This window comes from Psittacula echo (genome assembly GCF_963264785.1).
Source record: "Psittacula echo genome assembly, chromosome: 1".
Classification (NCBI taxonomy): domain Eukaryota; kingdom Metazoa; phylum Chordata; class Aves; order Psittaciformes; family Psittacidae; genus Psittacula; species Psittacula echo.
In genome coordinates, this window is record NC_137735.1 from 86,531,336 (window position 1) to 86,554,719 (window position 23,384).

General features: G+C 51.1%; 2 protein-coding genes across 3 annotated transcripts; both read left to right on the forward strand.

Moving 5' to 3' along the window:
* Positions 1 to 26: 26 nt before the first annotated feature.
* On the forward strand, positions 27 to 6,952 carry PHF5A (PHD finger protein 5A). The gene is made up of 4 exons (XM_080631020.1): positions 27 to 150; positions 1,642 to 1,665; positions 3,052 to 3,218; positions 6,264 to 6,952. The coding sequence occupies exons 1-4, from the start codon at positions 99 to 101 to the stop codon at positions 6,351 to 6,353; spliced, it is 333 nt and encodes a 110-aa protein (XP_080487146.1). The 5' UTR covers positions 27 to 98; the 3' UTR covers positions 6,354 to 6,952.
* A 4,808-nt stretch (positions 6,953 to 11,760) lies between these two features.
* TOB2 (transducer of ERBB2, 2) lies at positions 11,761 to 21,202 on the forward strand. 2 transcript variants are annotated; one of them, XM_080628848.1, is made up of 2 exons: positions 11,761 to 12,837; positions 16,993 to 21,202. In XM_080628848.1, the coding sequence occupies exon 2, from the start codon at positions 17,079 to 17,081 to the stop codon at positions 18,099 to 18,101; it is 1,023 nt and encodes a 340-aa protein (XP_080484974.1). In that variant the 5' UTR covers positions 11,761 to 12,837; positions 16,993 to 17,078; the 3' UTR covers positions 18,102 to 21,202. The 2 variants fall into 2 exon arrangements, with proteins under 2 accessions (XP_080484974.1, XP_080484975.1); XM_080628849.1 differs by lacking the exon at positions 11,761 to 12,837 and adding an exon at positions 16,608 to 16,731.
* Positions 21,203 to 23,384: the final 2,182 nt, after the last annotated feature.

Sequence of the window (23,384 nt, forward strand, 5' to 3'; positions counted from 1 at the left end):
TTTCAGTCGCTGTGCTCACCCCAGCCAAGACCGCGGGGGGATTGAGCGCGGGTCGACGGTGATCGCGCGCGGCGGCGACAGGCAGGTGACGGCTCGCCATGGCCAAGCACCACCCGGACCTGATCTTCTGCCGCAAGCAGGCCGGCGTCGGTGAGTCCCGGCGGGCTCACAGCGCACCGCACCTCACACCCGCTGCTCCTTCGGGGCCCAGGGAGGCGCGCACGCGTGTGTGTGCCGTTAGCGGCCGTTAGGCCTGGCGGGGAGGGCGCCCCTCCCCCTCCGCTGTTTTATTTCACTTTTATTTTGGTGTTTTGCCGTGTTTTGTGCGGTTTTCCGCCGCAGTGGGATTGGGGGTGCTGTAAGGAGGCTGCTGCTCTCGGGGTCCGCTGCTCCGGGGGTCCCGCCTCTCCCTCAGTGGAGCTGAGTGGCTTCAGGGCTTGGGGAACCGCAGGCTTCTGTTCCTCGGATAGGGTAAAGGCAAGTGAGGCTGGCGCTGTACGCAGAAAGACGTGGTTTTGATGTATTTCATGGCTGTTGTGTTGGCCATACCAGTGGAGCCAAGGAAAGGAGCTGAAGGCTTTAGTTCTGGGAGCATCTTTCTGTCTGCAAGATAATATTGTATTCCAGATTACAGAATCACAGAACAGTTTGAGTTGGAACAGACCCTAGAGCTCATCCTGTTCCAACCCCTTGCCATGAGCAGGGACACCTTCCACTAGACCAGGTTGCTCCAAACCCCATTCTACCTGGCCTTGAACACTGCCAGGGATGGGGCAGCTACAGCTTCTCTGGGCAGCCTGTGCCAGCGCCTCACCACCCTCTCAGGGAAGAATTTGTGCCTAACATCAAATCTAAATCTCCTCCCTGTCAGGTTAAAGCCATTACCCCAGTCCCTACATGCCCTTGTAAAAAGTCCCTCTCCAGCTTTCTTGCAGTCCCTTTAGGCACTGGAAGCTGCTCTAAGGTCTCCCCTGAGCTTTACTTGCACTTGTTATACCTGTTTACAGATAATGAACTTTTTTTCTTGTCAGAATTTGCTCTGATGAATCCCTTGACCCTGAGACTTAACTGAATCACTGTTTATTATTTGTGAATGTGTAGATCTGGTTGTTAGAACTTGATATTTATGACATTTCTTAAAATGGCTATCATTATTGTTGTCAGGTTCCTATACAAGTGACAGGGCATCTAAGACAAATGTAACTACCTTCCTGTTCTGAAATGAGAAAGGTATTTGGGCTGCCTTAAATCAAATTAACACTTGGTTAACTCCTTTCTTCATCATTAAAAGCAGTATAAAAGCTATGCCAAGATTCACTTATAGGATTTCCTTCAGTCAAGTACATTGGCTGTGTTTGAAATGGAATAATGAATGTAGATTTTCTTACTGTCAATGGCTGTCATTATTCATTTACAATGATCTTTGATCTTGGTAAGTATCTTCAGGAGGATATATATATTGTTTTATCTTAAATATGTTTGTATTTGTGCTCAAACCGTTTCCGTGGTTTAATTTTTTCTTTTCAAGACTGCTCACTGCAGAAGATAATTATCTGACAAATTTGACATTCAGGGTTGTAGTTACTTATGTTTTTTCCTGCTTCTGCCTCAAATAATTCTTTTTCTTGTTTTTTCTTACAGCAATTGGAAGACTTTGTGAAAAATGTAAGTATAGCTTCTACATAGAGTTGCTTGAGAACATGGTGTGGTTAAAACATCCAATTTAGAATTGGGAATTGGGTTCCATTTTTGCTTTAACCATGGACTTGATGTCACTCTCTGAGATCAGAACAGTTACTTGTGAATTGCAAGTGTAAATTGCAAGTGTAAATAAATGAATAATTACAAAGTTACCCTCTCAAATAGATTGTCAGGCAAATGCATACTGTTCTAGAGAATATGCTGACAGGGTTTGCAGTAGCTGTGGCTGCGGTGACTTCTTGATTGGTTTCTTGTAATATGTAATACAAAATGATCAGCCTCATCATTTCAAAGCAGGGGGAAAAGGTTGCATGTTTGGAATCTGGCACCTGGGGAAAGGTTCCCTTCAGCATCTAGTATAAAAAAAAGTGGGGGGGGGGAGGGAGGGCACACAACATCTGGAGTTAGAGCAGAAAACCCCTACCGAATAGAATATGATCTGTCATTAGATCCTTGTAGGGAAACAGAGCAAATAAGACAAATAGTTTGCGATTAGAAAATAGTATGGAAATAAGCAAAGTGGAAAGAAGCACAGTCTGAAGCAACAAAATTGTTTACAGAAGCCCTTGGCAGTGTAACAGGTTCCCATTGGTAGCAGTTAAGGGCTGTCGTGCTGGAGATGTACGAGCAGGTTAGACGAGCTGTTTGTGGGAGTCGGGATTAGATGCCTTGGGAACTGGTAATAGGATATGAAGCCTTTCATCCCTGGGTCAGTGTTTTGGATAAGGTCCAGCACAGCAGAGACTGTCAATGGCATATGTATGACATGAGTACTTGAATTTCCGTTGATTCCTTGTGAGAAAGCAAGAGCTACTTTTGTGAAATGGCTGTTTATGCCAGTTTGCCCTTTCTTTGGCCTTCTCACAGATGAAGGATTAAAGGGACTGTGAGTACAATCTCTTACCTCATTGAGGATAGTAACCCCAGACTTTTGTTGATGTGGCACTGTGGGAGAAGCTTACACTGCTGCTGCTGTGTAGGTAAGGGCATTAGTCCTGTCAGTCCAGCTTTTTGCTTTCTTCACAAGTGAAAAACTCAGGAAAAGTTCTAGAGTAAAAATAATCCAAGCAGATTTTGGCTAATCACAGAAGTGACTTTGAGTTCCTTCTCTGATTGTGAATGCATGAATGAATAAATGAAACCCTCACATATTACAGGCTACTGGCCCTTGTTCCTCCTAACTCTGAGTGCAAATACAAAGTTGCACCCTGTGCAGGATAAACTCATGCAGTTCAATTGCATTGTCTTTGAGCATAGAGGCAAGTTCTTTGACTTGGAAGCTTTTCCTCTTTGAGAGTGCGGAGAAAAGGTCAGATTGTTCGATAACCAGTGGCTCTGCTGTATTTGCAGGTGATGGCAAATGTGTGATCTGTGACTCCTACGTGCGGCCCTGCACCCTGGTGCGCATATGTGACGAGTGTAACTACGGCTCCTACCAAGGGCGCTGTGTGATCTGCGGAGGACCAGGAGTGTCGGATGCCTACTACTGCAAGGAGTGCACCATCCAGGAAAAAGATGTACGTTGGCATCCTGTCTCCTGTTGAATCGGCTATGTCTTTATTTAGTAGCCATGCTTTCATTAAGGGTCTTGGAGCTACGGAAATTAGTGTTGGACATGGGGTGCTTGGGTTCCACTACCAAAATTGTCACTGGTTTTCATTACTTCCTACCTTTCTTCCCCTGTTGGTAGTTCCCCCTTTGCAAAGCATTTTGAGGTATTGGAATTCTCTTCATCCCAAAGGGTCTTTGACTGCTTTGCACTGCACACTCAAGGCTCGCTTCCTCCACACACTGCTTGTCACCACTTTAAGTTGTTGTGTTACCAGATCTTCCAGCTTAGGTTTTATCAGGGTCAGAGATACTCCAGACACTGCAAACACACTGGTAGGAGCAGCTCCTCACTGGAAGTCCATTATCAGCCACTGACCAAGGGCACGTACAGTATCATAAGGCCTATGGAATTGCCACCTGTGTTTCCTTTTGGATAACATCATAAAGATAGACCTTAGTGTCTAGTGTCTGCACTTTATTCCTTTTTTTGGATGGCCTATATTTAAGACATCTCTTTTTTTGCTAACATTTTTTGGTGTGATGATCCCTTATTTCTATTGTCAGTGCTATAATCTTTTTGTAATCTTCTTGTGCTGAGACATTTAACATGCATTACTCTGCATGTTAAATGAGGCTGCTCTTTACCCCCTTTAAAGTATTTATTAATATCAAACACGAGTGCAGGACGTGAAGAACGACGAATGAAGTGGTAGAAAGACTTTAAGGAAGAGTAAGAACATTTGCAATATCCCCAGAATATGGGCCTGATAGCTGTGAGAGTATCTGTTAAAGGTTGTTTGGCTTTTGGTTCTTCGCAAATGCCATTTCCAGCATGCCTTTATGACTGGAGGACATGCTGAGAGAATGGTTCAGACTGTTACAGGAACATGCTCAGCTGAGTGAGTTGCTGATTTAATTCTCTGCAGTACCTACCTTTTCTCTAGAGGCCTGCAGCTAAATTCAGGACAGGGGTAGGTGCTCATTTGAGTTTAGTCATTGGATCCGACAGGACCATAATATTTCTTAGTATCAAAATAAGGATATAAAGACTCTGATAGTGGTGCCGCCTCCTACTTCAGAAATGCTGTGAGGAAGAGTAGTTTTGTTCACGTGCCTTTGGAACCAAGGCACCTGGCTTAACAAGTCACAAGTAAAATAGGCTTGATTTTATTCCAAAATCCAATTCATATTGATTCCAAACAAGGATTTTTCATAACCTAAGCTCACTTGTAGCTTACTGTGTCTGGTTCAGGTGTGAAATAGCCAGCTGCTCTGCAAGGGAGGATTGTAGAAAATGTAGAGGTGGAGGAGCAGGAGAATGAGGTCAGAACTGAAGAATTTGTGACAGCTGGGTGAAGGCTGCTGTGGGTGAAGGCAGTTGCTCTATACCACCAAACTCAAATGTTAGGGATTATTACAGATGTGAAGTTGCAGATCTGAAACTGATTGGACATGATTGGCTTGCAGGATTGAAAAGTGCTGGCACAGGTGTAGGGTGCCCAGAATGAGTAAAGTTAAGTGTGCTGCCATCAGTTATGGTAGCTGGTGCTGATGTGAATAAGAAAAGCAGATGGACAGAGCCCTATACCTGAAGCTCTAACCCTCCAAGGTTTCAGTCATAACACTTCCATCATCCTCAGAGAAAGACTGGAAAAGATAGTGAAGCAAGAAAGCAAATACTAAAATGGAGGGAGGAGGTGGAATTCTGTTAGGCACCAGGCAAAGGGCCTGTTTACTCTTGGTTCATTTGTTCTGGTGGAGGGAGGAATTGGGTATTGTTTCACCCCACTTCAATCTGTGGGTAAGGGCTGAAATCCTGCCTTGTTACCAAGGACAGCTGTGAGTTGTTTTCTTGCGGACAGAAGCATGTTCATGTGCTGCCTCCTTAGGAGGAGGTGGAAGAATGAACAGAGCCCTGCAATAATACTGTCAAGATTGTCACAGACTCCCTGGGTTGTGGGAGGTAAGGCTTGGAAGAGTCCTACTCTTGAGGTTCAAAATCACATAAGCAGACAGTAGCTGGAGATGGTTTGTGGCAAATGTATGGGGGAGGGATGATTTCCCCCCTCCTGTTATTTCTACTGTGCAGACCCTCCCCACTGGGTTGCATCTCCTGCACAGGAGATTGGTGGGGCAGCTTGGGTGCAGTTTCTATAGCATCTGACATCTGCCCAAAGGCTTTCTAAATCTAATGCACTCAGGCTTACACAACAGTCAAGGACACATGTTCCTCTGTCTGCTGGGCCCCCCCACAGCTGCTTTTGCCAGCCACAGCATTTTGCTCCCAAGTGTTAAGTAGATGCTGGGTTCACGTGGCCCACGGACAAATGTTCCCTGGTACACCAAGAGGTGCATCTGCAATTTGTCTTTGCAGACACACCTCTGAGGCAGGTATCTCCCACTTTCCTTCTTGCTTTTCGTGTGCATTTTCTCCCATAGTCCACTGAGATTCAGGTACAAGAGCATAATTCTGTGTAGCTGCTGTGAATAGTTGTCCTCTCCTAAGATGACCATACAGCCTCTGAAGTAATCAATCCAGGATGCAGGAAATCTGAGATTCATCTCTCCTGTCACAGCTGAGAGGGGTCCCTAATCATGAGAATGGTTTGGTCACATCTAAAGCAACAAGATTCCTTTTGCCTAAGGAGGGGAAAGGTTATTCCTCTGGGCTCTATAAATCCTACATATTCTCATTTAGGAAGAATACAGTCTTGAGGCACTGAGCATTAAACTGCTGATGTTATAAGAGCTGTTTTCCATCTTCACCCTGGAGATGGAGAAGTATAATGTCCTAAACTACTGTTAAAAAGGTGTCCATCCTCTTCTCTGTTCCACTACTCTCTTGCTGGTAGTAACCAGATTTGAAGAGCAGTTTGTCTGCACAGGTATTCAAAATGTGTGTTGAGGATAGAGTGAGGAGTGTGGGAACTGAGAACCTACTAGAACTACGTAAGTGATGATGTTGTTGTGTTTACCCATCTCCTAATGTGCATCCCCTTTTCTTCTTACAGAGAGATGGTTGCCCTAAGATTGTCAACCTGGGCAGTTCCAAGACAGATCTCTTCTATGAAAGGAAAAAGTATGGCTTCAAGAAGAGGTGATCCTATCTCTACATGGCTACATTTCATGTCAGGTTGGCAAGAGGGTCTTGGAACATCTCTGGACTTCACAAGTATTGAAAACCTGTTGATTATTTTTCTATAAAGCAGTACAAATTCAGTGGTATACTTGGGGCTGGAGAAATAACAGACTGAGTGGGGACTGGAATTTGATCAGAACTGACTATCAGAAAGAGCAAATGAGGATTACTATCTCTTGCCTTTCCAGAAGCTCTGCTATAAAAATCTTGGTGGGCAAGTATTTACACATGAAGACCAGCTCAGTAAAAAACAATTGCCATTTGTGGCGTGGGGAAACATCTTGCGGTTGTTCTTACCAGGTCTCCTCTCAATTGTTTGAAATTGCACCATGCGTCAGTTCTGAACAACAGGGCATCAAGCCCATGTGTCTGCTCACCCTCCTCCAGTATATTTCCATGCTGTCCTGTTTTGAAAGGAACTTGCTTGTGGCTGGTGCTTTCCTAGGGAGAGCACAGCTGTTCCATGTTTGCTTTGACAGATTAATCCAAGGCTCTTTCTTGTAACCATTTTTGTAGGATGCATACCAATAAAGCGTCTTCTTTTTGGTTTTATTTTTTGTATAACAAGGATTTCTCTCCAGTTCATTCTGTGCTTAGCCTATCTGGAGCTTTCAGGGACACGCAGGATTAACCCAGCTACAACTGCACAATGGGTTATCTGGTTTCTGACAGTGTCTGCTTATGGCCACGTGATGTTGCTGCAAGGAGCTTCAGGGAATGGCTATTGCTTTTGTCTGCCTGTGATCCTGACCACTGATCATTTTGTCGCGTAGCGTGAGGATCGCTGAGCTTGTAACCCTTATCCGAGCTAATACGGCTGTGGATGTTGTTTCACCATGCAAACATCCAATCCCTTTCTAAAACCTAACTAAGCTATTTGACTTGCTATACTGTTCTTGTGAATAAGTTAAAGCCTTCCCTGCTGTAACTGGAAACCAACTATTGTGTTGTAGGCTGTGTGTGCTGGAAACCAGAGGCTGCTTGTTTGTCAAATACCAGTACAGGCTAAAAGCAGTCTGTTGGCTCAGCAGAGACCTGGGAACTGGTGCCTTTATGCAGAAAAGGAACTGACTTCCCTACTAGTGTGCGCACTCCTCAGATGTTTAAATCAAGGCCCAAGGTCAGCGTGCTCTGTGGCTGTTAAAGCCTTCACAGTCTGAGCAAAGCCTGTGGTACAGTAACGGGATTCTCTTTGTGCAATCTTGGGGGGCAGAGCGTGTTCTGTACTCCCTCCACGATTTCAGTTGTTCCCGAGGCTAGTTCCAATTCCTCTAATTCCTCGTGGCTGGAACAGGTAGAAGAGGCATTTAAGCCATTTGGGTGTTTTGGGTAGGAGTGAAAACAAGGAGATAGGTTGTGATCATCCTTCCTTTAAAAGTCATTTCTTCCTGTTGCAGTTAGCTCTAGCTATGACTGGTCCTACACCTATCACACCTGCTCCTCCCTGTTCCCTCTGCCCCAGCTATTAATTCTCTCAGGTTTCCCTTCAAAGGTATTTGCAGTACTGAGAGTATCTCTGTGTGCTCTTCCCTACACCATGGTTCCCTTACACAATCTCCAGTTAATTTTTACTGACACAGATGCCATTTGCCAAGATGTTCAGAGCAAACTGGTTCTTTGGTTCCAGAAAACTCTCTCTCTCAAAGCAGTTCAACCTGACCAAGCAGCTGCCTCTTGTTCCTGACTGGGAAGCCCATGTCAGGGCCATTATCAGCCATGTTAAATTCTGTATTTCTTTAACAGAAAGGCATGATATGCAGATTTTTTTGTACCTGGAACATTATCACTTCAACCAGAGTTTATCACTTGCTCTCACTCAGGCCACCCAAGTTATCACTCTATGAATGCAGAAGTTTTTATATAGTTTTTTCTTTCCCTGAACTTTCTAAGGTAACAAAAGTTGTTCAGTGAAAGTAGAGAAGAAAAGAAGGTTGAATTATTTCTTTTGTCTCGGAATTACTGCCCCTGGGACAGGGACCCCTAGAAGATCCAGTTTTAGAGCAGCCCTTGTTCCCGATCATTCAGCAGCATCAGCCTGGCAGGGGTTGCTATAGAGATACAAGTGTCCCCATCTTTTCCCCCACCCCCAAAAATGGCTGAGCTGTACTTACTTTCTTGGCACTTTGGGTGCTCTCGCTCTGGCGCCTGGATATATCGGGCTGCATTCTGGCAGCCCTGAAAGTTAAGCTGCCATTTCTAGTTGTTCTGAGTCACTGGGCAGGTGGAGAAAGGGAGGGATAGGGTTCTTCCCCTTTGCCTTGTTTGCTCAGACAGCTCTGGGGAGAACGCCAAATGCTTCTGGGGCTGGATCAGGTCAGTGCCGCTGCCTTTCTGGTACTTTCAAGAGCATGGACGGGACATTGCCCTGAAGCTGCTAATTCAGACAAGGGTAATGGATACAGTTGGGTAACACAGAAGAACTCAGCCTTGCTTGCATGGTAATGATTTCTGTTCACCAGCAAATAAAACCCAGGCAGGGCCCCTAGAAAAATGTGGTATTTTTTTACCTAAACAGATTTTAAAGTACTTGACCAGTAGAAGGAGATTTCCTGGCAGTACTGGTGACCAGAGCACATGCTTAAAGGGCAAGCTTCCTTGCAGGGTTTGGAAATGAGACGAGAGGTGTGCTGCTACTGTGTACCTGCCAAGCTCTGGGAGGGCTACATCAGCCCTTGGAGTCCTAAGCCACCCAATTCAGGGGCTCCCTGGCTGCCATGGGCAGGGGAGGGTGGGAGGGACACAGGGCTGTGTCCCTACGGCAGCTGAACACCCGTGGTGCTGCTTGCAGTTCCTAACTGCATGGAGCTAAAGGTCTCTTCCTGCTGTTAACTTTTCTAGGTAGGGTTATAGCTTCTTTTTTTTTTTAATCAAAAGTTTGCTATGTAGTAAGTAAAAAAATCCCTTTATTTTGCATATTTACACTGGGGGAACAATGACATGGAACCTCTTGGCCTATTAATTGGCCTCTCTGTTACCAGTACTAACAGAGCATCACTGCATTCTGCAATGTAGATGTTCCCTGTTAGGTGCATCTTCAGGCCAGCTATCAGACGCAGCTACAACTGAGCTCAGCAAATAGCTCTGTAACACACCTTTCAATCACCTAGACCTTGTCTTGACAAAGTCTTTGAGTCCCAGGTGTCACCCTGAAGGTAGGCAAAGGCCTGGAGTCTGCCTGTGAGCAGGACAAAATCCTCCTGAAGCCTTACCTGCACGGGAGCTGTTATTTTCTCATTACAGGCTTCAGCTGGAGATGTTGTTTGCCTGGTTCAATAGCAGGAAAGAGTTTTTCATTTCCTTGAGGTCGTCACGTGAATTGACTGTAAAGAGGATTTAGGGTACGACAGTACTTAATTACACCCGACAATAACCCAACTGCCCTTCCTGGGCATTAAAGAGCTCCATCCCGGCAGTTCCCTCCCTCCCTCCCTCCCCACACAGCACACATGATCCAGGAGCTTTGCTTTGACGTAACAGCCAAATGGCCAGGAATGCGTGAGCTGGTCCGGTGACAGAATTCCTCTGCCTGCATGTGTACCAGGTAATGACAGGAGCCTGGTCAAGGCACAGGCATTTTAAAGAGCCCTAATGTGTGCCACCCTCTTGGTAACATCTTATTAAAATGACAATAGAATTTTAGAAATGTAATTGCCCTTTTTTTTTTTTTTCCCTTAATGATGCTAAAAATAGCGCAGTCATTTTAATTTCCTCATCTCTGGCTGACAGCTTCATTTTGTTTCCAGCAAAGCAAGGGAGAATTAAGAACAAAAAAATAGTGTTCTTTTGTAACTAAATTCCTTTTGAAACTAGGAGTGATGATGGAAACAAGGCTGCTCCTAATAACTCTCATAAATTTTCCTCTTCTCTTTCTCCCCCTTCTTTTGCAGAAAAAAACAACCCTGAATTTCAAGTTTTTGAAATTCTTTTTTTTTCTTGGCTTAGTGGGAAAACGAGCAAGGACAGCTCCTGCAGCACTGGGAAGGAGAGTGTTAACAGATTTCTTGGAGACGGACTTGGGGCATGAAGGGCATGTAGTGAGTGGACAAGGGGGAATGGCTTTAACCTGCCAGAGGGGAGATTTAGATGAGATATTAGGGAGTTCTTCTTCCGTGTGAGGATGGTGAGGCATTGGCACAGGTTGCCCAGAGAAGCTGTGCCTGCCCCATCCCTGGCAGTGTTCAAGGCCAGGTTGGACACAGGGGCTTGGAGCAACCTGCTCTAGTGGAAGGTGTCCCTGCCCATGGCAGGGGTTTGGAACTGAATGAGCTTTAAGGTCCCTTACAACGCAAACCAGTCTGAGATTCTTAATGCATGATGTTGATCAGCTTCAAAAGCAGTCCTTGAAGTAAAAGGTTCCTGAGAGAGGGAAGGAAGGAGAAAGAAAGGACAAACCAAGCCTGGAAAGATGTGGAGGATCTGTGCGGAAATGGGGCAAGAGAGGAACTTTGTATTTTTGCACTGGGGAGGCAGTTGCTGTGTAGAATTACTTAACCAGAGGGTCACAGAGCAACTCAGGAAGGAGCTGTGATCTTTGTCCCTTTTGAAAATGAGCAACAAATTAAACACTCAAATGTAACTATTACTGAGAAGCTACAATTCCAAGCTGCAATGGGACTCATGATAGGATTTTCCTCTGGAATTCTTCAGAACCAAGACAACCAGAACACTGCATTGCTGCCCCTGGGACTGTTGTAGCTCTCTAGTCACCAAGGCTGACTCTCCATCCTTGGTCTGCCTGTGTCAGCTCCAAAGACGATGCCAAACATGTGGCAGGAGAGCCTGGAAGCGCTGTCCCTGGTGTCCCTCCGGCTTCTTTGGAGCCTCAGTCGGATCAAAAGCCACCTCACATGTGGACAGCCAGAGGGCCTTTTGCAAGTGATGTCTGCCCAACCCGGTGGCCTTGGGTCCTAAAATAAAGAGACAGGCGAGTGACCCGCTTCCCAGCGGGGAGGCCGGGGCTCAGCCGCGGGGTGCAGGTGCCCATCATCCACCCTGACCGGGGCAGCCCCGGGGGTAGTCGTCCCTGTGGCCGTCCTTCCACAGAGCAGCACGCAGCGCCCGCCGTGCACCAGCCACAGCGGCTCTGCTGGCCGCGGCCTGATGGAGCCCCGAGCACCCCGCGGTGCGGGACGGGGACAACGGAGACCGGTCAGGCCACGGCGTCCTCCGCGACTACAGTTCCCGGCAGTCGCCGCGCCGCGCCTGGCACCGCCTACCTCGCGCACACCCCCTTTGGCTCACTGGCTGAGGCAGTTCACCAATCCGAAGGCGCCGCCGGGTCCGGCCAGCCAATGGGAAGGCTGTTGCTAACACGCCGCAGTTATTTTTAGTACGGCCGCCGCGGGCGCACCTTGCGGGTCCCCCGGCTCCGCTACGGACGGGCCGGCCTACTCCGCTGAAGGCGGAAGCGCACGGGTGTGCGGCGACAAGTAGTGCGCGGGTTGTGTGCCGAGGGGTGGGGAGAGCGGGGCCGTGGGGTCGGCTGTGCTTGCTGCTGCCCTCCCTGCGGTGACTTGGGCGGCACCTGCTGGGTCGTGCCCCATTGTCCCCTAAGGAGATGGCCCGGCAGCACTTTCCCTCCCACCGTGTCACGGGGCCGGGGGTCCCGAGGGGGAGGCCGTGGGGAATGGAGCTGGAGTTGCCGGTTTTCCTCGCGTCGGCGCTCTACCGCCTGCACCGCTAGCGAGGCTCGGGGGTTCCAGCGCAGGAGTGCTTGAACTCTTGGCTAGGGCTGTGTAGAGAGCAAACTTGTCCCTTTGGGAGCCGCATTTCCTCAGGGCCCCCCTCACCCGGGCGGCCTGTCAGCACCAGTGTGTCCGACCTCGCTGCCAAGCACCCGAGGAAAACGCCGGTCGGTCCCTTCCCTCCCCGCTCCCGCTCCATCACCTCCCCGTGTCCTCCCACCCCCCACCCCACCCCCAGGCTAGGCCGCTTGGGGAAGTCCTGAGGTCAACCCTCATCCACCACTAAAGCCCTTGACCCTTCCGTCCCCCTGTGCCGGCAGCGCTGAGCGAACAGGGGAACGCAACTCCCTCGCGTCCCTATCCCGTCCCCAAGGCTCTGCGCGCCGCGAGGGGAGGGGGAAGTAGTCCCGGCCCGCCCTCCGCCGCCGCATCACGCTGGGCGGGAGCGCGGATCCCTGCGCGGGGTTGCTAAGGGTGAAAGTTTGCCGTGAGTTGGCTCACTTGAGGCTAGGGTGCGGGCGTCTCCGGGCCGGCGGGCGGCGGCAGACGAGGAGAGGCGGCGGCACCCGCACCCCACCCCGGGCGTTCCACACTACCGCCGGCCCCCACCGCAGCCCCCGGTCCCGCCCCGCGGAGGAACCGTACCGCTGGGGAGAAGGCGAGGGAGGGGACGGGACGGGGCAGAGACCCGCACACAGCGCCCGGGCTCCGCCGGCAGCGCCCACGGCCCCGACAGTCGCCGGCCCTGGAGCCGAGGACGAAGTAAGTGGGGCTGGCGGAGCTTCCTTCCCTCTCTCCCCACCCCTTTCTCGGGACGGGTCTCCCCCAGCCACTATCCTCTTTGTGGGCTCGGTCTGAGGGGGCGATGAGCCTTGCATTGGGGGTGGGTGTAATTTATCCGGCCGTGGAGGTACCGTGCGGCTGCCGGTCCCTGGGGGGATTAATGGGGATTGAAGGGTGGGGTGGGGGGGTTAAAGTCATCGGGTCGGCGGCGCTTTGCGATGCCCTAGTTCACCATTTTGTTCTGTCTGATGAGGGGACGGCGCGGGCGACTTAGCACCGAGAAGGACAGGCTGGGCCCAAGGGCGGCGGCAGACACCCTGGGCTGCCGGGGTAAAGCGGGATATCGCCGGGGTGTCTCCCTTCCCGCATGGCGGATCCAGCCCCCGCGGGCTCTTCTTGGGGGGGATGGTGAGGGGGAAGCCCAGAGACAACAAAGACTCTGCTAGGGCTGGGCTGGGCTGCACCCCCTGGTCCCGCCGACCCCGGGGGCCCCTCAGTGCCCCGCTGGGTCCGTGGGGCCAGGCGCTCGCCCTCGGGTGGGAGCATTCCCCGTTCCGTCGAAGCGCGCTTATGGGGGACCGTGTTTGCGACCCACCGGGGGGACGGGGACACGCAGCCGGGTGGGGGGACGCGGGGCTTGTGGCCTCCCGGTCTCTGTCCCGCAGCCGTGGGGCGGGGACGCGCCTCCCTCCCCCCCCAATCCTCATCCCCGCCGAGAGGGAGGGGAAGGGAAGAGGGGGCGGCTGCCCGGCGGTGCCGGGCCGCGGGGCGTGTTCCCCGCCGTGGGCAGCGCCGGGGCCGGCCGCCAGCGCGCATGTGCCGTGGAAAATTTTGTGTGCTGCCCCGGCGAGCGGAGCGCCGGGCCGGGCTGGCCGCGGGGCGCCACGGGAGTTGTAGTCCGGAGAGAAGTAGGTCGCGGGGCGGGGAGGGGGGCGAGGACTACAAGTCTCAGCCTGCACCGCGGGGGTGTTGGTGGTGGGGAAGGGGATGAGCGCTGTCCGGCCGGCTCACTGGGAATGGCCGCTCTGCCGGGCAGCGGTCGGCCGGCTGCGGGCGGCTCGCCTCGAGTGTGAGGAGCCCCTCTGCCGTCCGTGAGGGAGTATGGGGGGCGAGGTTGGGAAGGGGTCCCTTGTTCCGGCCGACTGGCTGTGGGAGCACAGGTCGTGGTGGCAGCCGCCTTGTACAGTCACTGGAGCGGGGCTGGTGGGGTGAGGTGGCAGCAGGAGCCGGTTCCCGAGGGCCAGGCGTGCTCAGGAGCTTGGAGGGATACTCGCAAGGTCACCTGCCGTGTTTGCATAGGGAGCAGGAGAGGGCATGGTGCCCGTGTTTGTTGTCCTCTGATGCAAGTGGTCATCGGGCCTCTGCCCTCCAGCACGTCGGTGTGCTGAAAAACAGGGGCTCCGAGCGTGTTCCTTGTGCAGAACAGAGTAACGGCCCTTTGTTCCCTGCCTGCACCTCGACGTTCTGCCCATGGCACCATCAGCCTTTGCTTTGGCAATGCTGGCAGCGTGGGCAAGCGTCTCCTTATGGGAGATTTGTCATATTATCTTCTACAATTGATGTTGAGTTGTTTCATGTCTTGGAGCCATGCAGCATCGTCTAGTTTTAATTATTTTATTACTATGTTATCACATTTTAATACAGTAGCAAGGGATTGTGGGGGGCCTGGTGGAGGACATCTGACTGTCAGCAACCTGAAGAGTCAGTGGAATCTCTGAATCTTCAAGCCTTCTGCTGCGAGTATCAGCTATATGCAGCTATCTTGGCAGCTGTTGGTATTATTAGGCTAATCAACTCATGTTTTTCATAGTTAAAGTACGGAGTATTCCCACTTTAGGAAGGGGGGAGTACCTCTTAAAGAGAAGAGAAAAGGGAGGCAGTGATTTATAATTGTGTCTCCTCGCTGTCTTCTGAAGAACCTTGATGGGGATGTGGGCTCCTCAGAGCATATAGGGGCATTCATGTTGCAAATAGGGTGGTAATAAATTTTGGCCTTTGCTCCTTTCCCAGTCTGTAATTTCTGATTTCTTAATAGATTTTTGGATCTGGAATAGAATTTACCACACAAGATTAAAAGATGTACAAACTGGCTGTTCTCTTCCTGCTTACTTTGCTGAGATTCCAAAGTGTCCTCTCCCTCAGGTGCCTCAAAGCCAAAGGCTTGAGAAGGCTCCATGTAATCCCCTCTTGAGGTAGTGTGGGCTGTATGAACTCTTGTTATAACATTTACATGTGCTCTGCTGGGGGTTTGCTTTGTGCTGTTCTCTCTGGAAAAGGCTCTGTCTCTGTGCTGAGACTGTTCTGAAAATGGCTTCTCCTTGCTGTTCCGTGAAACACTCCGGTTGCTTATTTCTTTCGTGTGCATCTGTTCTTAGTAGAACTTGGTCAGGTGTCAGTGACCTACCAAAAGTTGACACACTACAATAATTGCTTAAAGCAGGTTTAAAAGGCAAGACTTCTTTCTGTCTTTTTCATCCCTTTTCTTGTGTTTTTACATGTTGCTGAGTCAAACCCAGAGGGGATTCCTTCCAGAACTGACCTCCTTGCTGGCAGACTTGAGGTGTGGTATCTGTTTCTGGTCACCATCATCCTAAAGCCAAACCTCTCTGAACTCAGACTAGTGCAGAAAAAGCACAGAATCCACACCCCTTGGTTTTTTGTAATAAAGCCTCAAAATACTTGAGGGTTGCTTTAAACTCCATCGAATGCTTCTTGTCCACTAAACTAGACCAAGCGAAACGAGTCTGGTCAGTTTATTCTTACTCCTGACTTAGGCCAGCCTGGATACCTTGTTGTGCTGCTGGGATTCCCAGCTTCTCCGGGGAATGCTGACACTGTATGTTTGTACTCCATCCCCACCTCCAAATAATTGGCACATGGTGTAAACATTGGCTTGGGAGCTTCATGAGAGCATCCCTGAAGCCCATTTTAGGAAGATGGTTGAATACGACATGTCTGTCTGAGCAAGGTGAGGGCAGCTGAAGAGACAGAGTGGCCTCTGACTAAGCTGCCAATTAAAAACTGGATATTCTGCTTCCCCCTGGAGAGGTGTGGAGCTGCTGGAAGTGTGCTTCCTCTTAAAATATCTGTGGGATTTGTTTTCTTGGGATGGGTGACAGCGCATGGTGCTGACCTACCCAGGGCTTTTATTTTGTACCCAGGCAGACACTGTTTGCAAATCTGTGTATAATGGAAGAGTTGAGTGTTGTGGTTTTGCATTGGGCTTTTGTGGGCTCTCTCTATTTCAGAGACTTCTTCACGAGGAGGGAAGGAGGATTACTTCAGTCTTTGGCAAGCAATTTCAATTTTTATTAAGCAGGTACCTCATCCTGGCAGAGCTTAGCTACCCTCTGCGCAGGGATAAGCGATGTGAACTGTGTCAGAGAGGCGGGTGGTATGCGTGTTTTGTGACCCCATGCACGTTTCCTGTCCCACTCTTTCCCTCCCGCAACTGAATTAAATTGGGATTTTAGTCTTGTATCTAGGCAGAGAGCCTCCACTGGGTACACTTCATAAGATCTGTGCCTGTCAGTCAGGGGGATAGTAAACACGGGCTGGCAGCTGGTGCCTCAGCACCCTCCCTCGCTCCGTCTCATCCGTTCCGTGCCAGCACCCGGCACGACCACCCGGCCTCCTGGAGGAGAGGCTGGTCCTGCTGCCCTGAGCTCAAGTGGGGGTCTCTGCACAAACCACTGAGCGAGTCACGAGGCTGCTGGGGTGATGTGCTTGTGTTCCGGAAAGGCTGGTGCAGGGGAGCCGTGCTGGAAGCAGCTGGGTGCCAGGGCAGGGAGAGGTGCGTTAGATGTGCTGAAATAGCTCTGCGAGGGCAGGCAGTTGGCCTGCTGGGTTTCAGCAGTGGGATTTGGCAGTGAGGTGAGTATGATGTGTGTACCTGTGTAGCTACACCCTTATTTCTCCTGTACAGGAGCAGGGAGACTCCTCCCTAGCAGCATCTCTCTCTTTGGAGGGCCAGTAGATTTGGGGTGAATCTCCTGGAGAGCATCACTGCTCTTCAGTGTTTTTGCAAACTGCTCGTTCTGCTTTTGTTAATGACAAAGTGCAGCTGTTCATTTCGACAGGAGATGAGTTGTTGTGTTCTCCCATCTTCATCTGTCGTTTTCTCTCTTTCCCTAGGTCTGTTTGGAGCCAGATCTTGTCTATGTGTGTGTCGCTTTGTTTCTTTTAATACACTGCCCTGACTTGCTTGCTGCGAAGGGAGTATGCATCTGGAGATCAAAGTTGCTCTTAACTTCATCATCTCATACCTGTACAACAAGCTTCCTCGGAGGCGGGCAGACCTGTTTGGTGAGGAGCTAGAGCGCCTGCTGAAGAAGAAATATGAGGGTCACTGGTACCCAGAGAAGCCTCTGAAGGGATCTGGCTATCGCTGCATTCACATCGGGGAGACAGTGGATCCGGTGGTGGAGCTGGCAGCCAAGCGGAGCGGGCTGGCTGTGGAGGATGTACGTGCCAACGTGCCGGAAGAGCTGAGCGTCTGGATCGATCCTTTTGAAGTTTCCTACCAGATAGGTGAGAAGGGCTCTGTTAAGGTCCTTTACCTGGATGACACTGAGGGCTGCAACGCCATGGAGCTGGACAAGGAAATCAAGAGCAGCTTCAACCCTGACGCCCAGGTATTTGTCCCCATCGGCAGCCAGGACAACTCTCTGTCCAACTCTCCGTCCCCCTCCTTCGGCCAGTCGCCCAGCCCCACCTTCATTCCTCGCTCTGCCCAGCCCATCACTTTCACCACTGCCACCTTTGCTGCCACAAAGTTCGGCTCCACCAAGATGAAGAAGGGCGGAGGAGCCGGAGGAGGGGGTGGCGGAGCAGGGGCTGGGCAGCAGCCGAGGATGGTCAGGTCTCCCACCACCAACCTGCTGAAGCACAAGGGCCTCTCCCTGTCTATGCACTCTCTGAACTTCGTCGGCAGCGCCGGGAGCCAAGCCCCGCAGTCACAGCTCTCCCCCAACGCCAAGGAGTTCGTGTACAGCGGCGGGTCACCGGCAGCCAGCAGCCTCTTCTTCGATGGCGTTGCCAGTGAGAGCCAGGCCAGCAGCATCCCGCCGGCACCGCAGTTCAACACTGGCACAGGTGGTACCTTTGATATGGCTCAGGTCTTCGGTGGCAGCAGCAACAGCCTCTTCTTGGAGAAGTCTCCCTTCGTGGAAGGACTCAGCTACAACCTGAATGCCATGCAGTATCCCAGCCAGTCATTCCAGCCTGTCGTCTTGGCCAACTGAACACAAGGAAAGAGAGTATTTTGGGGCAGGGAGGGAGGGGGGGAGAAACGAGAACAAAACAAACAAGAGGGAGAGAAAAAGAAAAATAGAAATATACAGAAAATATTCAAATCTTATAAATATAGCTTCTTGGGAAAAGAGAGAGCCCAGTGTTGTTGCGCTGTGCTGGCAACGCTCCTGAAGCACTGACTTGTTTTTTAACTCAGTCCCTGTGCTTTTTTCCTACTCACTTTTTTACTCCTTAAATGAGCCTTGGGTTTTTTTTGGTTCATGTTTCCCCTTCCTCCAGCCCAGGACTGGTGCAACCATAGGTCACGATACTGCTGATTCCCTGCACCGTCCCCCCAGCTCTGGACACAGGATCCTTCCACCCGGGTGTAGGGATGTTCTTCCTTGTACCACCTTGCTGGAGGCTGGAGAAGGGACGGGGAGAGGATGAGTCAGTGGAGATACACACGCTCCTGTTGCATGCTAGCCAGAAATGGGTGGGTGAGCTTGCTTGTTCTGTTACGGATCTGCGTGTAGACGGAGAGCATCTACTGTGCCCATGGGCGTAGACCATTGTGCTGTTTGTTGCTCAGCCCAGGCTGGCGTCAGCTGCTCTGTGTGCTGCAAAGCACTAACTCTTCTCCTTGACCACCTCCCGACATGTAGCAGGGAGGGCAGAGCGTTAACTGTGAAATGGCTTCTTCCTGCTCCCTTCCTCACCTGCGCTTCCAGCTGTGGCTGCAGGAGGACAGCCTTGAACTGAGTGGCTGTTACTGTCCCCTTCTGAGTGAGAGGGCCTTGCTGTGACCCCCAGGGCTGGCCAGGCAGTCTCGGCTGGGTCTGAGTTCTGATTCCCTGCTGTGAATTCATCATCTTGTTGCAAAGAGGGGATTTCTTCCTTTTTCCTTAGCAAGGCATCACAACTTTAGAGGAAGAAGAAGGGCTATGTTGTCGAAGCTGCTCTCTTGAGTGGTGGCATAAGGGTTTATGCTTTCAGTGAGGTACCCACCTGACTAAATCCCCTCCCCCCCTCCTCTGGAGAAGTGGGAAGGGGCAGCTGATCCAGCATGAAGGGGAAGCACCTAGCCCAAACTCATCATTGCGGCCAGATCAGGTCAGTGCAAATGGCAGCAGGCTTAGAGCAGAGCGGAGCCAAATGCTTCGAAGGTGAGCAGTCATCCTGCTGGGTCAGTGTACGATGCCTCCCTGCCATGGGGCCAGGATCCAGGGATGCTCCTGCAGCTTTCCCCAGGGTGATGTGCTGCAGTTGAGCCACAGTGGCTTTACAGCTAGGTTGTGTCTGTGTCAGGGACTCCAATAGCCACCTTCACAGGAAGCTGAAGGAGGGCTGCTGCTTTCGCCGGCAGGGTGGAGGCTCTCTAGGTGGGAAGAAGGCCGCCTTGGAGGCTGTTGTGGGAGTATGGAAGTGTGCAGAGAGGAGAGAGATGGAGATGATGAGACTTCAGTTTTTGAAGTTCTCACTTTAAAAGAAAAATAAGCTGCTTTTTTTTGCTGCCTCCCAAACTTGAGGTTTGGTTTTCTTTCAGTGATGTCTCTGGAGCACGCACTGAAGCCCACTTCTCCTGTATTTGTCAAACCTGTGTGCTCTTTCAAGACATCCCTGTTTCAGGGCAGGTGGGCTTGAACTTGGGCTTCTGCTCCCTCCCCTTGAGCTGAGACGAAGGCGCTCCAGCCCTCTTGTAGTTAATGCTGCCAGTGAGCCCCAGGGAGACTTCCACTGCCCAGAGCTCTGCAGGGACAGTTCCCAGTACCCTGCCCCTCACTGGGTACTGGAGGAGGCATGGTCCCTGCCTCTCTTTCCGAGCAGGCCGCTTGCCATGGAGCTATGATCAACACGTGGGTGAGCAGGGAGGGTGGCTACCCCAAAACCAGCCTCTGGGGGCTTCCACACCAAGACACGTTGCTGAGGAATGGCCAAGCAGTTGGGTTTCACTTTTGTTTCCTTGTGTTTTTTGACACCCCCCCCCGATGGACATCACCACTGCTACCCCATCCTCCCGCTGTCCCCGCATCCGGACAGCGTGCTCTCCTCCAGGACAGGAGGAGGGAAAGGTTGGGATAACCCCCCTGCTCTGTCCACCTGCTTATGTGTGTGAAGCTTTGATGCTGCTTTGCCCTGCCACACGTATTCTACCTGCTTGAAAACACAGTGGTATGAGTGAGTGGAAGGAGGAAGAAGAGGAGGGACCAACCTCTTTGTATCTTAAAAGGAAAAAAGCGTGCTTCAGAAGTGTTCCTCCAGCGTCAGGCAGCGATGGAAACTTAACGGCCTTTTCGGGTCTTTTCTAGTCTTGGATGTAGGCGTTCAGCTTCGAGTTTATTTTTTAAAAACCTGCACTAATTTCCCTGGTTTCTTAGGAAGAGAAGAGAGAAAAAAAATTTGTTTGTTTGTTTTTTTTTTTTTTAACTTTTATTTTTTATGGGTTTGTGTTCCTTTTTTTTTTTTCTGTTGCTGTCTGTTTGTATTGAATAATTTGCTACATTTGTAAAATGTCAGAGGTATATATAATATATGTATATTTCTAACGTAAGAAAAAAAACTGTAATTTTTTTCTTTTCAAGATTTTTTCTTAAAAAGAGGAGAGAAAAAAAAATATTTTTTCAGGAAAAAAACTTTAAAAAAAAAAAGAAGTGGTGAAGATTCCTTTCTCCCCGCTCCCGCAGCCTCCCTCCTCTCCCTCCCGCCCCTCGCCGAGGAGTGAATCCACAGTTGCCTTGTGGGAGAGGAGGAGTGGAAGAGGCCAGAAGCCTGTCTGTGTCTGAGCAGAGGGTTTCTGTGTGTGCTCTGCTTTTGGGGTTCTGTTCCCAGAAGGGGGCTGCTGCGAGGGGACACCCAGGGGGTTGCTGTCTTTTGGGTTTTCTTTTTCTCTTTATTTTATTTTTATTCTTTTCTTTAGAAGGAGGAATACAATCAGAGTTTTGTATTCAGAATGTTGTGCAATATTTTGGAAGGGGACATTGGTGTGTCTAGAGATTTAGTTAAAAACAACAAAACAGAAAAAAAAACCACACAAAAAAAAAAAAAGGTTGATCAAATCTGTACAGTTTCTATTGTTCCAGATTTTTTTAAGTTTGTATTAAAAGCATGGTATAATAAATGCTTGTTTCGTGGTGTGTGTGCTCGGCGGGCAGGGAACACCTCTGCCCCGTGCTGCCCTTGGGTGGAGTGGTGCTTGGTGGTGTCCCGTCACAGGCAGGGTGAGTGATGGAGGTCAGGAATAGCCTGGTGATGGCCAGGCTTGTGCAAGACCTCGAGGGCAGCTGCCTCCCTGACCTTGTGCTGCCAGGAATAGCAGCGGCATAGGAAAAAGTGTCTGTGTGCCTGATCCTGCCGTGATTCAGCTCCTTGAGCAGGGGTGGCTGGGGCTCAGCTAGTAAGTGTACAGGGTAGCTGAAGCCTTTTTCAGCAGTGGTTTCTGCAGAGGGGCTGCTGGTTGTGGCAGCACTCTCCTCTGCGGAAAAGTTCAGGGTTTATCTGTGGAGACTTAGGAAGCAGAGAAAGCCTGAAGGTGTGTGTGCAGGCAATACCCTCCCTGCTGTGTATGCCTCTCACAGTAGATACGGTGACTCCTATAGCAGAGCGGGCTTGAGGTTGGATAGGAGAATAAGCAGTTACAACGCAGGCCTGACCTTGTTCCTCTTTCTAACCTCTCAGTGCTTAGCTTTAGTTGTAATTTCTGGCACAGGGCACTTCTCCTTGGTGACAGGAGGTGAGATGGCCCCTCTGTGCTGAGGAGGACGCCTATCCCAACGCACGGGTGCCCCATGGCTGTGGGATCCAGCTGCTCCTGCTCCAGCGGGGTCTTACGGCTCTGGGTATACTTGAGGCAGCCAAACGTGGAGCCAGTACCCGTGGGCAGCTCCCACCAGCATCCTCACCTGTGCCCCCTCAGCCCCTCGAGCCGGAATGCGCTCCTGGAAGAGCTCACGTTGCTCTGCCCTTGGCTTTGCAAGCTGCTGCTCGCGCTTGCTGCGCGCCACGTGACTGTCACCCTCTGCTAAGCAACAAAACTATTTTTTCCCCTTTGTGCTTCAAACCCCTTGTAATCATTTATCTGGAGTGTGCACCAGCGCTTGCCCTTACACATGCTTCTGGGAATGGAAAACCGAGGGCGAGTATGTGCCTTCCTGATCCTTGCCCTGCATTTGCTCAGCTGTGACGCAGGGAGGCACGGAGCCTTTCCCTTTTTGGGCATAGGTACGGCCGAGTGATAGGGCCTGGAACTGGTTTACAGCTGATAGCTGTGCAGCCTGGGCAGGGATTAGGGAAAAGCCTTAGTATAGCCTCATTCCTCTCCAAGGTATTTGCCCCTGGAGCCCGAAGGGTGTGGGGAGGTGAAACACCCGCCTGGAAGCACTGTGTTGGGATGGGGATCTGCCCTCCATCAGCCTCCAGGGAGGGGAGGAGGTGCTGGAGCCCCGTGTCGGGCGGTGCCTGGGTGTGGGAGTATTTGCCGGGTGCTTGTCAGTGGCTGGGTCGGTCCCCAGATTGGGTGCTGCAGCAAAGCACAGCGGCAAGATGGAGCTTGTCTCCTGGAACCTCCGAAGCGAGGGGTGTGCGGGTGGTGTTCAGACACTCGTCACTGGGGACTCCGTTGTTCAGAAGGAAACGTGCAACTTGAGTCACCGAGCGGGCGGGCTCCCATCTGAAAGGAGGAGACAGCTCGGGGAGAAAATGCCATGCTTCAGCCTTGGGCTTTTCAGCCTGTGACAGCAGCAGTTTCTGACACGCATTGGGCTGTTCTGGGAGAGGGAGGGGGCTGGCACCCAGGGGAAAGCCTTATGCAAGCAGGAAAAGCTGGCTGTAAGGCAGCCATGCCCTGCACTGTATTTTCAGTACGGGCCCAGTCAAACAGCCCAAGATTGTTCCGGCAGGAGAGCATCTCCCACCGCCCCAGAGCCCGCTGCAGGCTTGGGGTTGTTGGGATTGAACAACACATGGCACAGGCACCGCCGACAGCGGGTGCCTCCCCTGTGCCGGCACTTGCCGACGTGCCAGCACCGAGAGGTGCGAGAACACGGCTGGGACCTGCTGAGTCCTTGGCGTCCCCGAGGAGTGCTCCTGCCAACGCCACCTGCTCCTGCTCACGTGGCTGCGGTCCTGGTGCTCCCCACAGCGCCAGTGGGTGCGAGGGTCGAGGCTGGTGCCACAGTCACAGAGGGTCTTTACACCCCATGTATGTCCCCAGCCAGGGCGCAGAGGCCAAGGTTGGTTTGCTGCCTCCCAAACCTGGTGCTTTTCCCTTCGGTTTCTATGGCCGGGCTCCAATTCAA

Coding starts and splice junctions, on each gene's coding strand:
- PHF5A (XM_080631020.1), top strand. CDS start 99: ATGGCCAAGCACCACCCGGACCTGATCTTCTGCCGCAAGCAGGCCGGC. Junction 151..1,641: donor CCGCAAGCAGGCCGGCGTCG/GTGAGTCCCGGC, acceptor TTTTTCTTACAG/CAATTGGAAGACTTTGTGAA. Junction 1,666..3,051: donor TGGAAGACTTTGTGAAAAAT/GTAAGTATAGCT, acceptor CTGTATTTGCAG/GTGATGGCAAATGTGTGATC.
- TOB2 (XM_080628848.1), top strand. CDS start 17,079: ATGCATCTGGAGATCAAAGTTGCTCTTAACTTCATCATCTCATACCTG.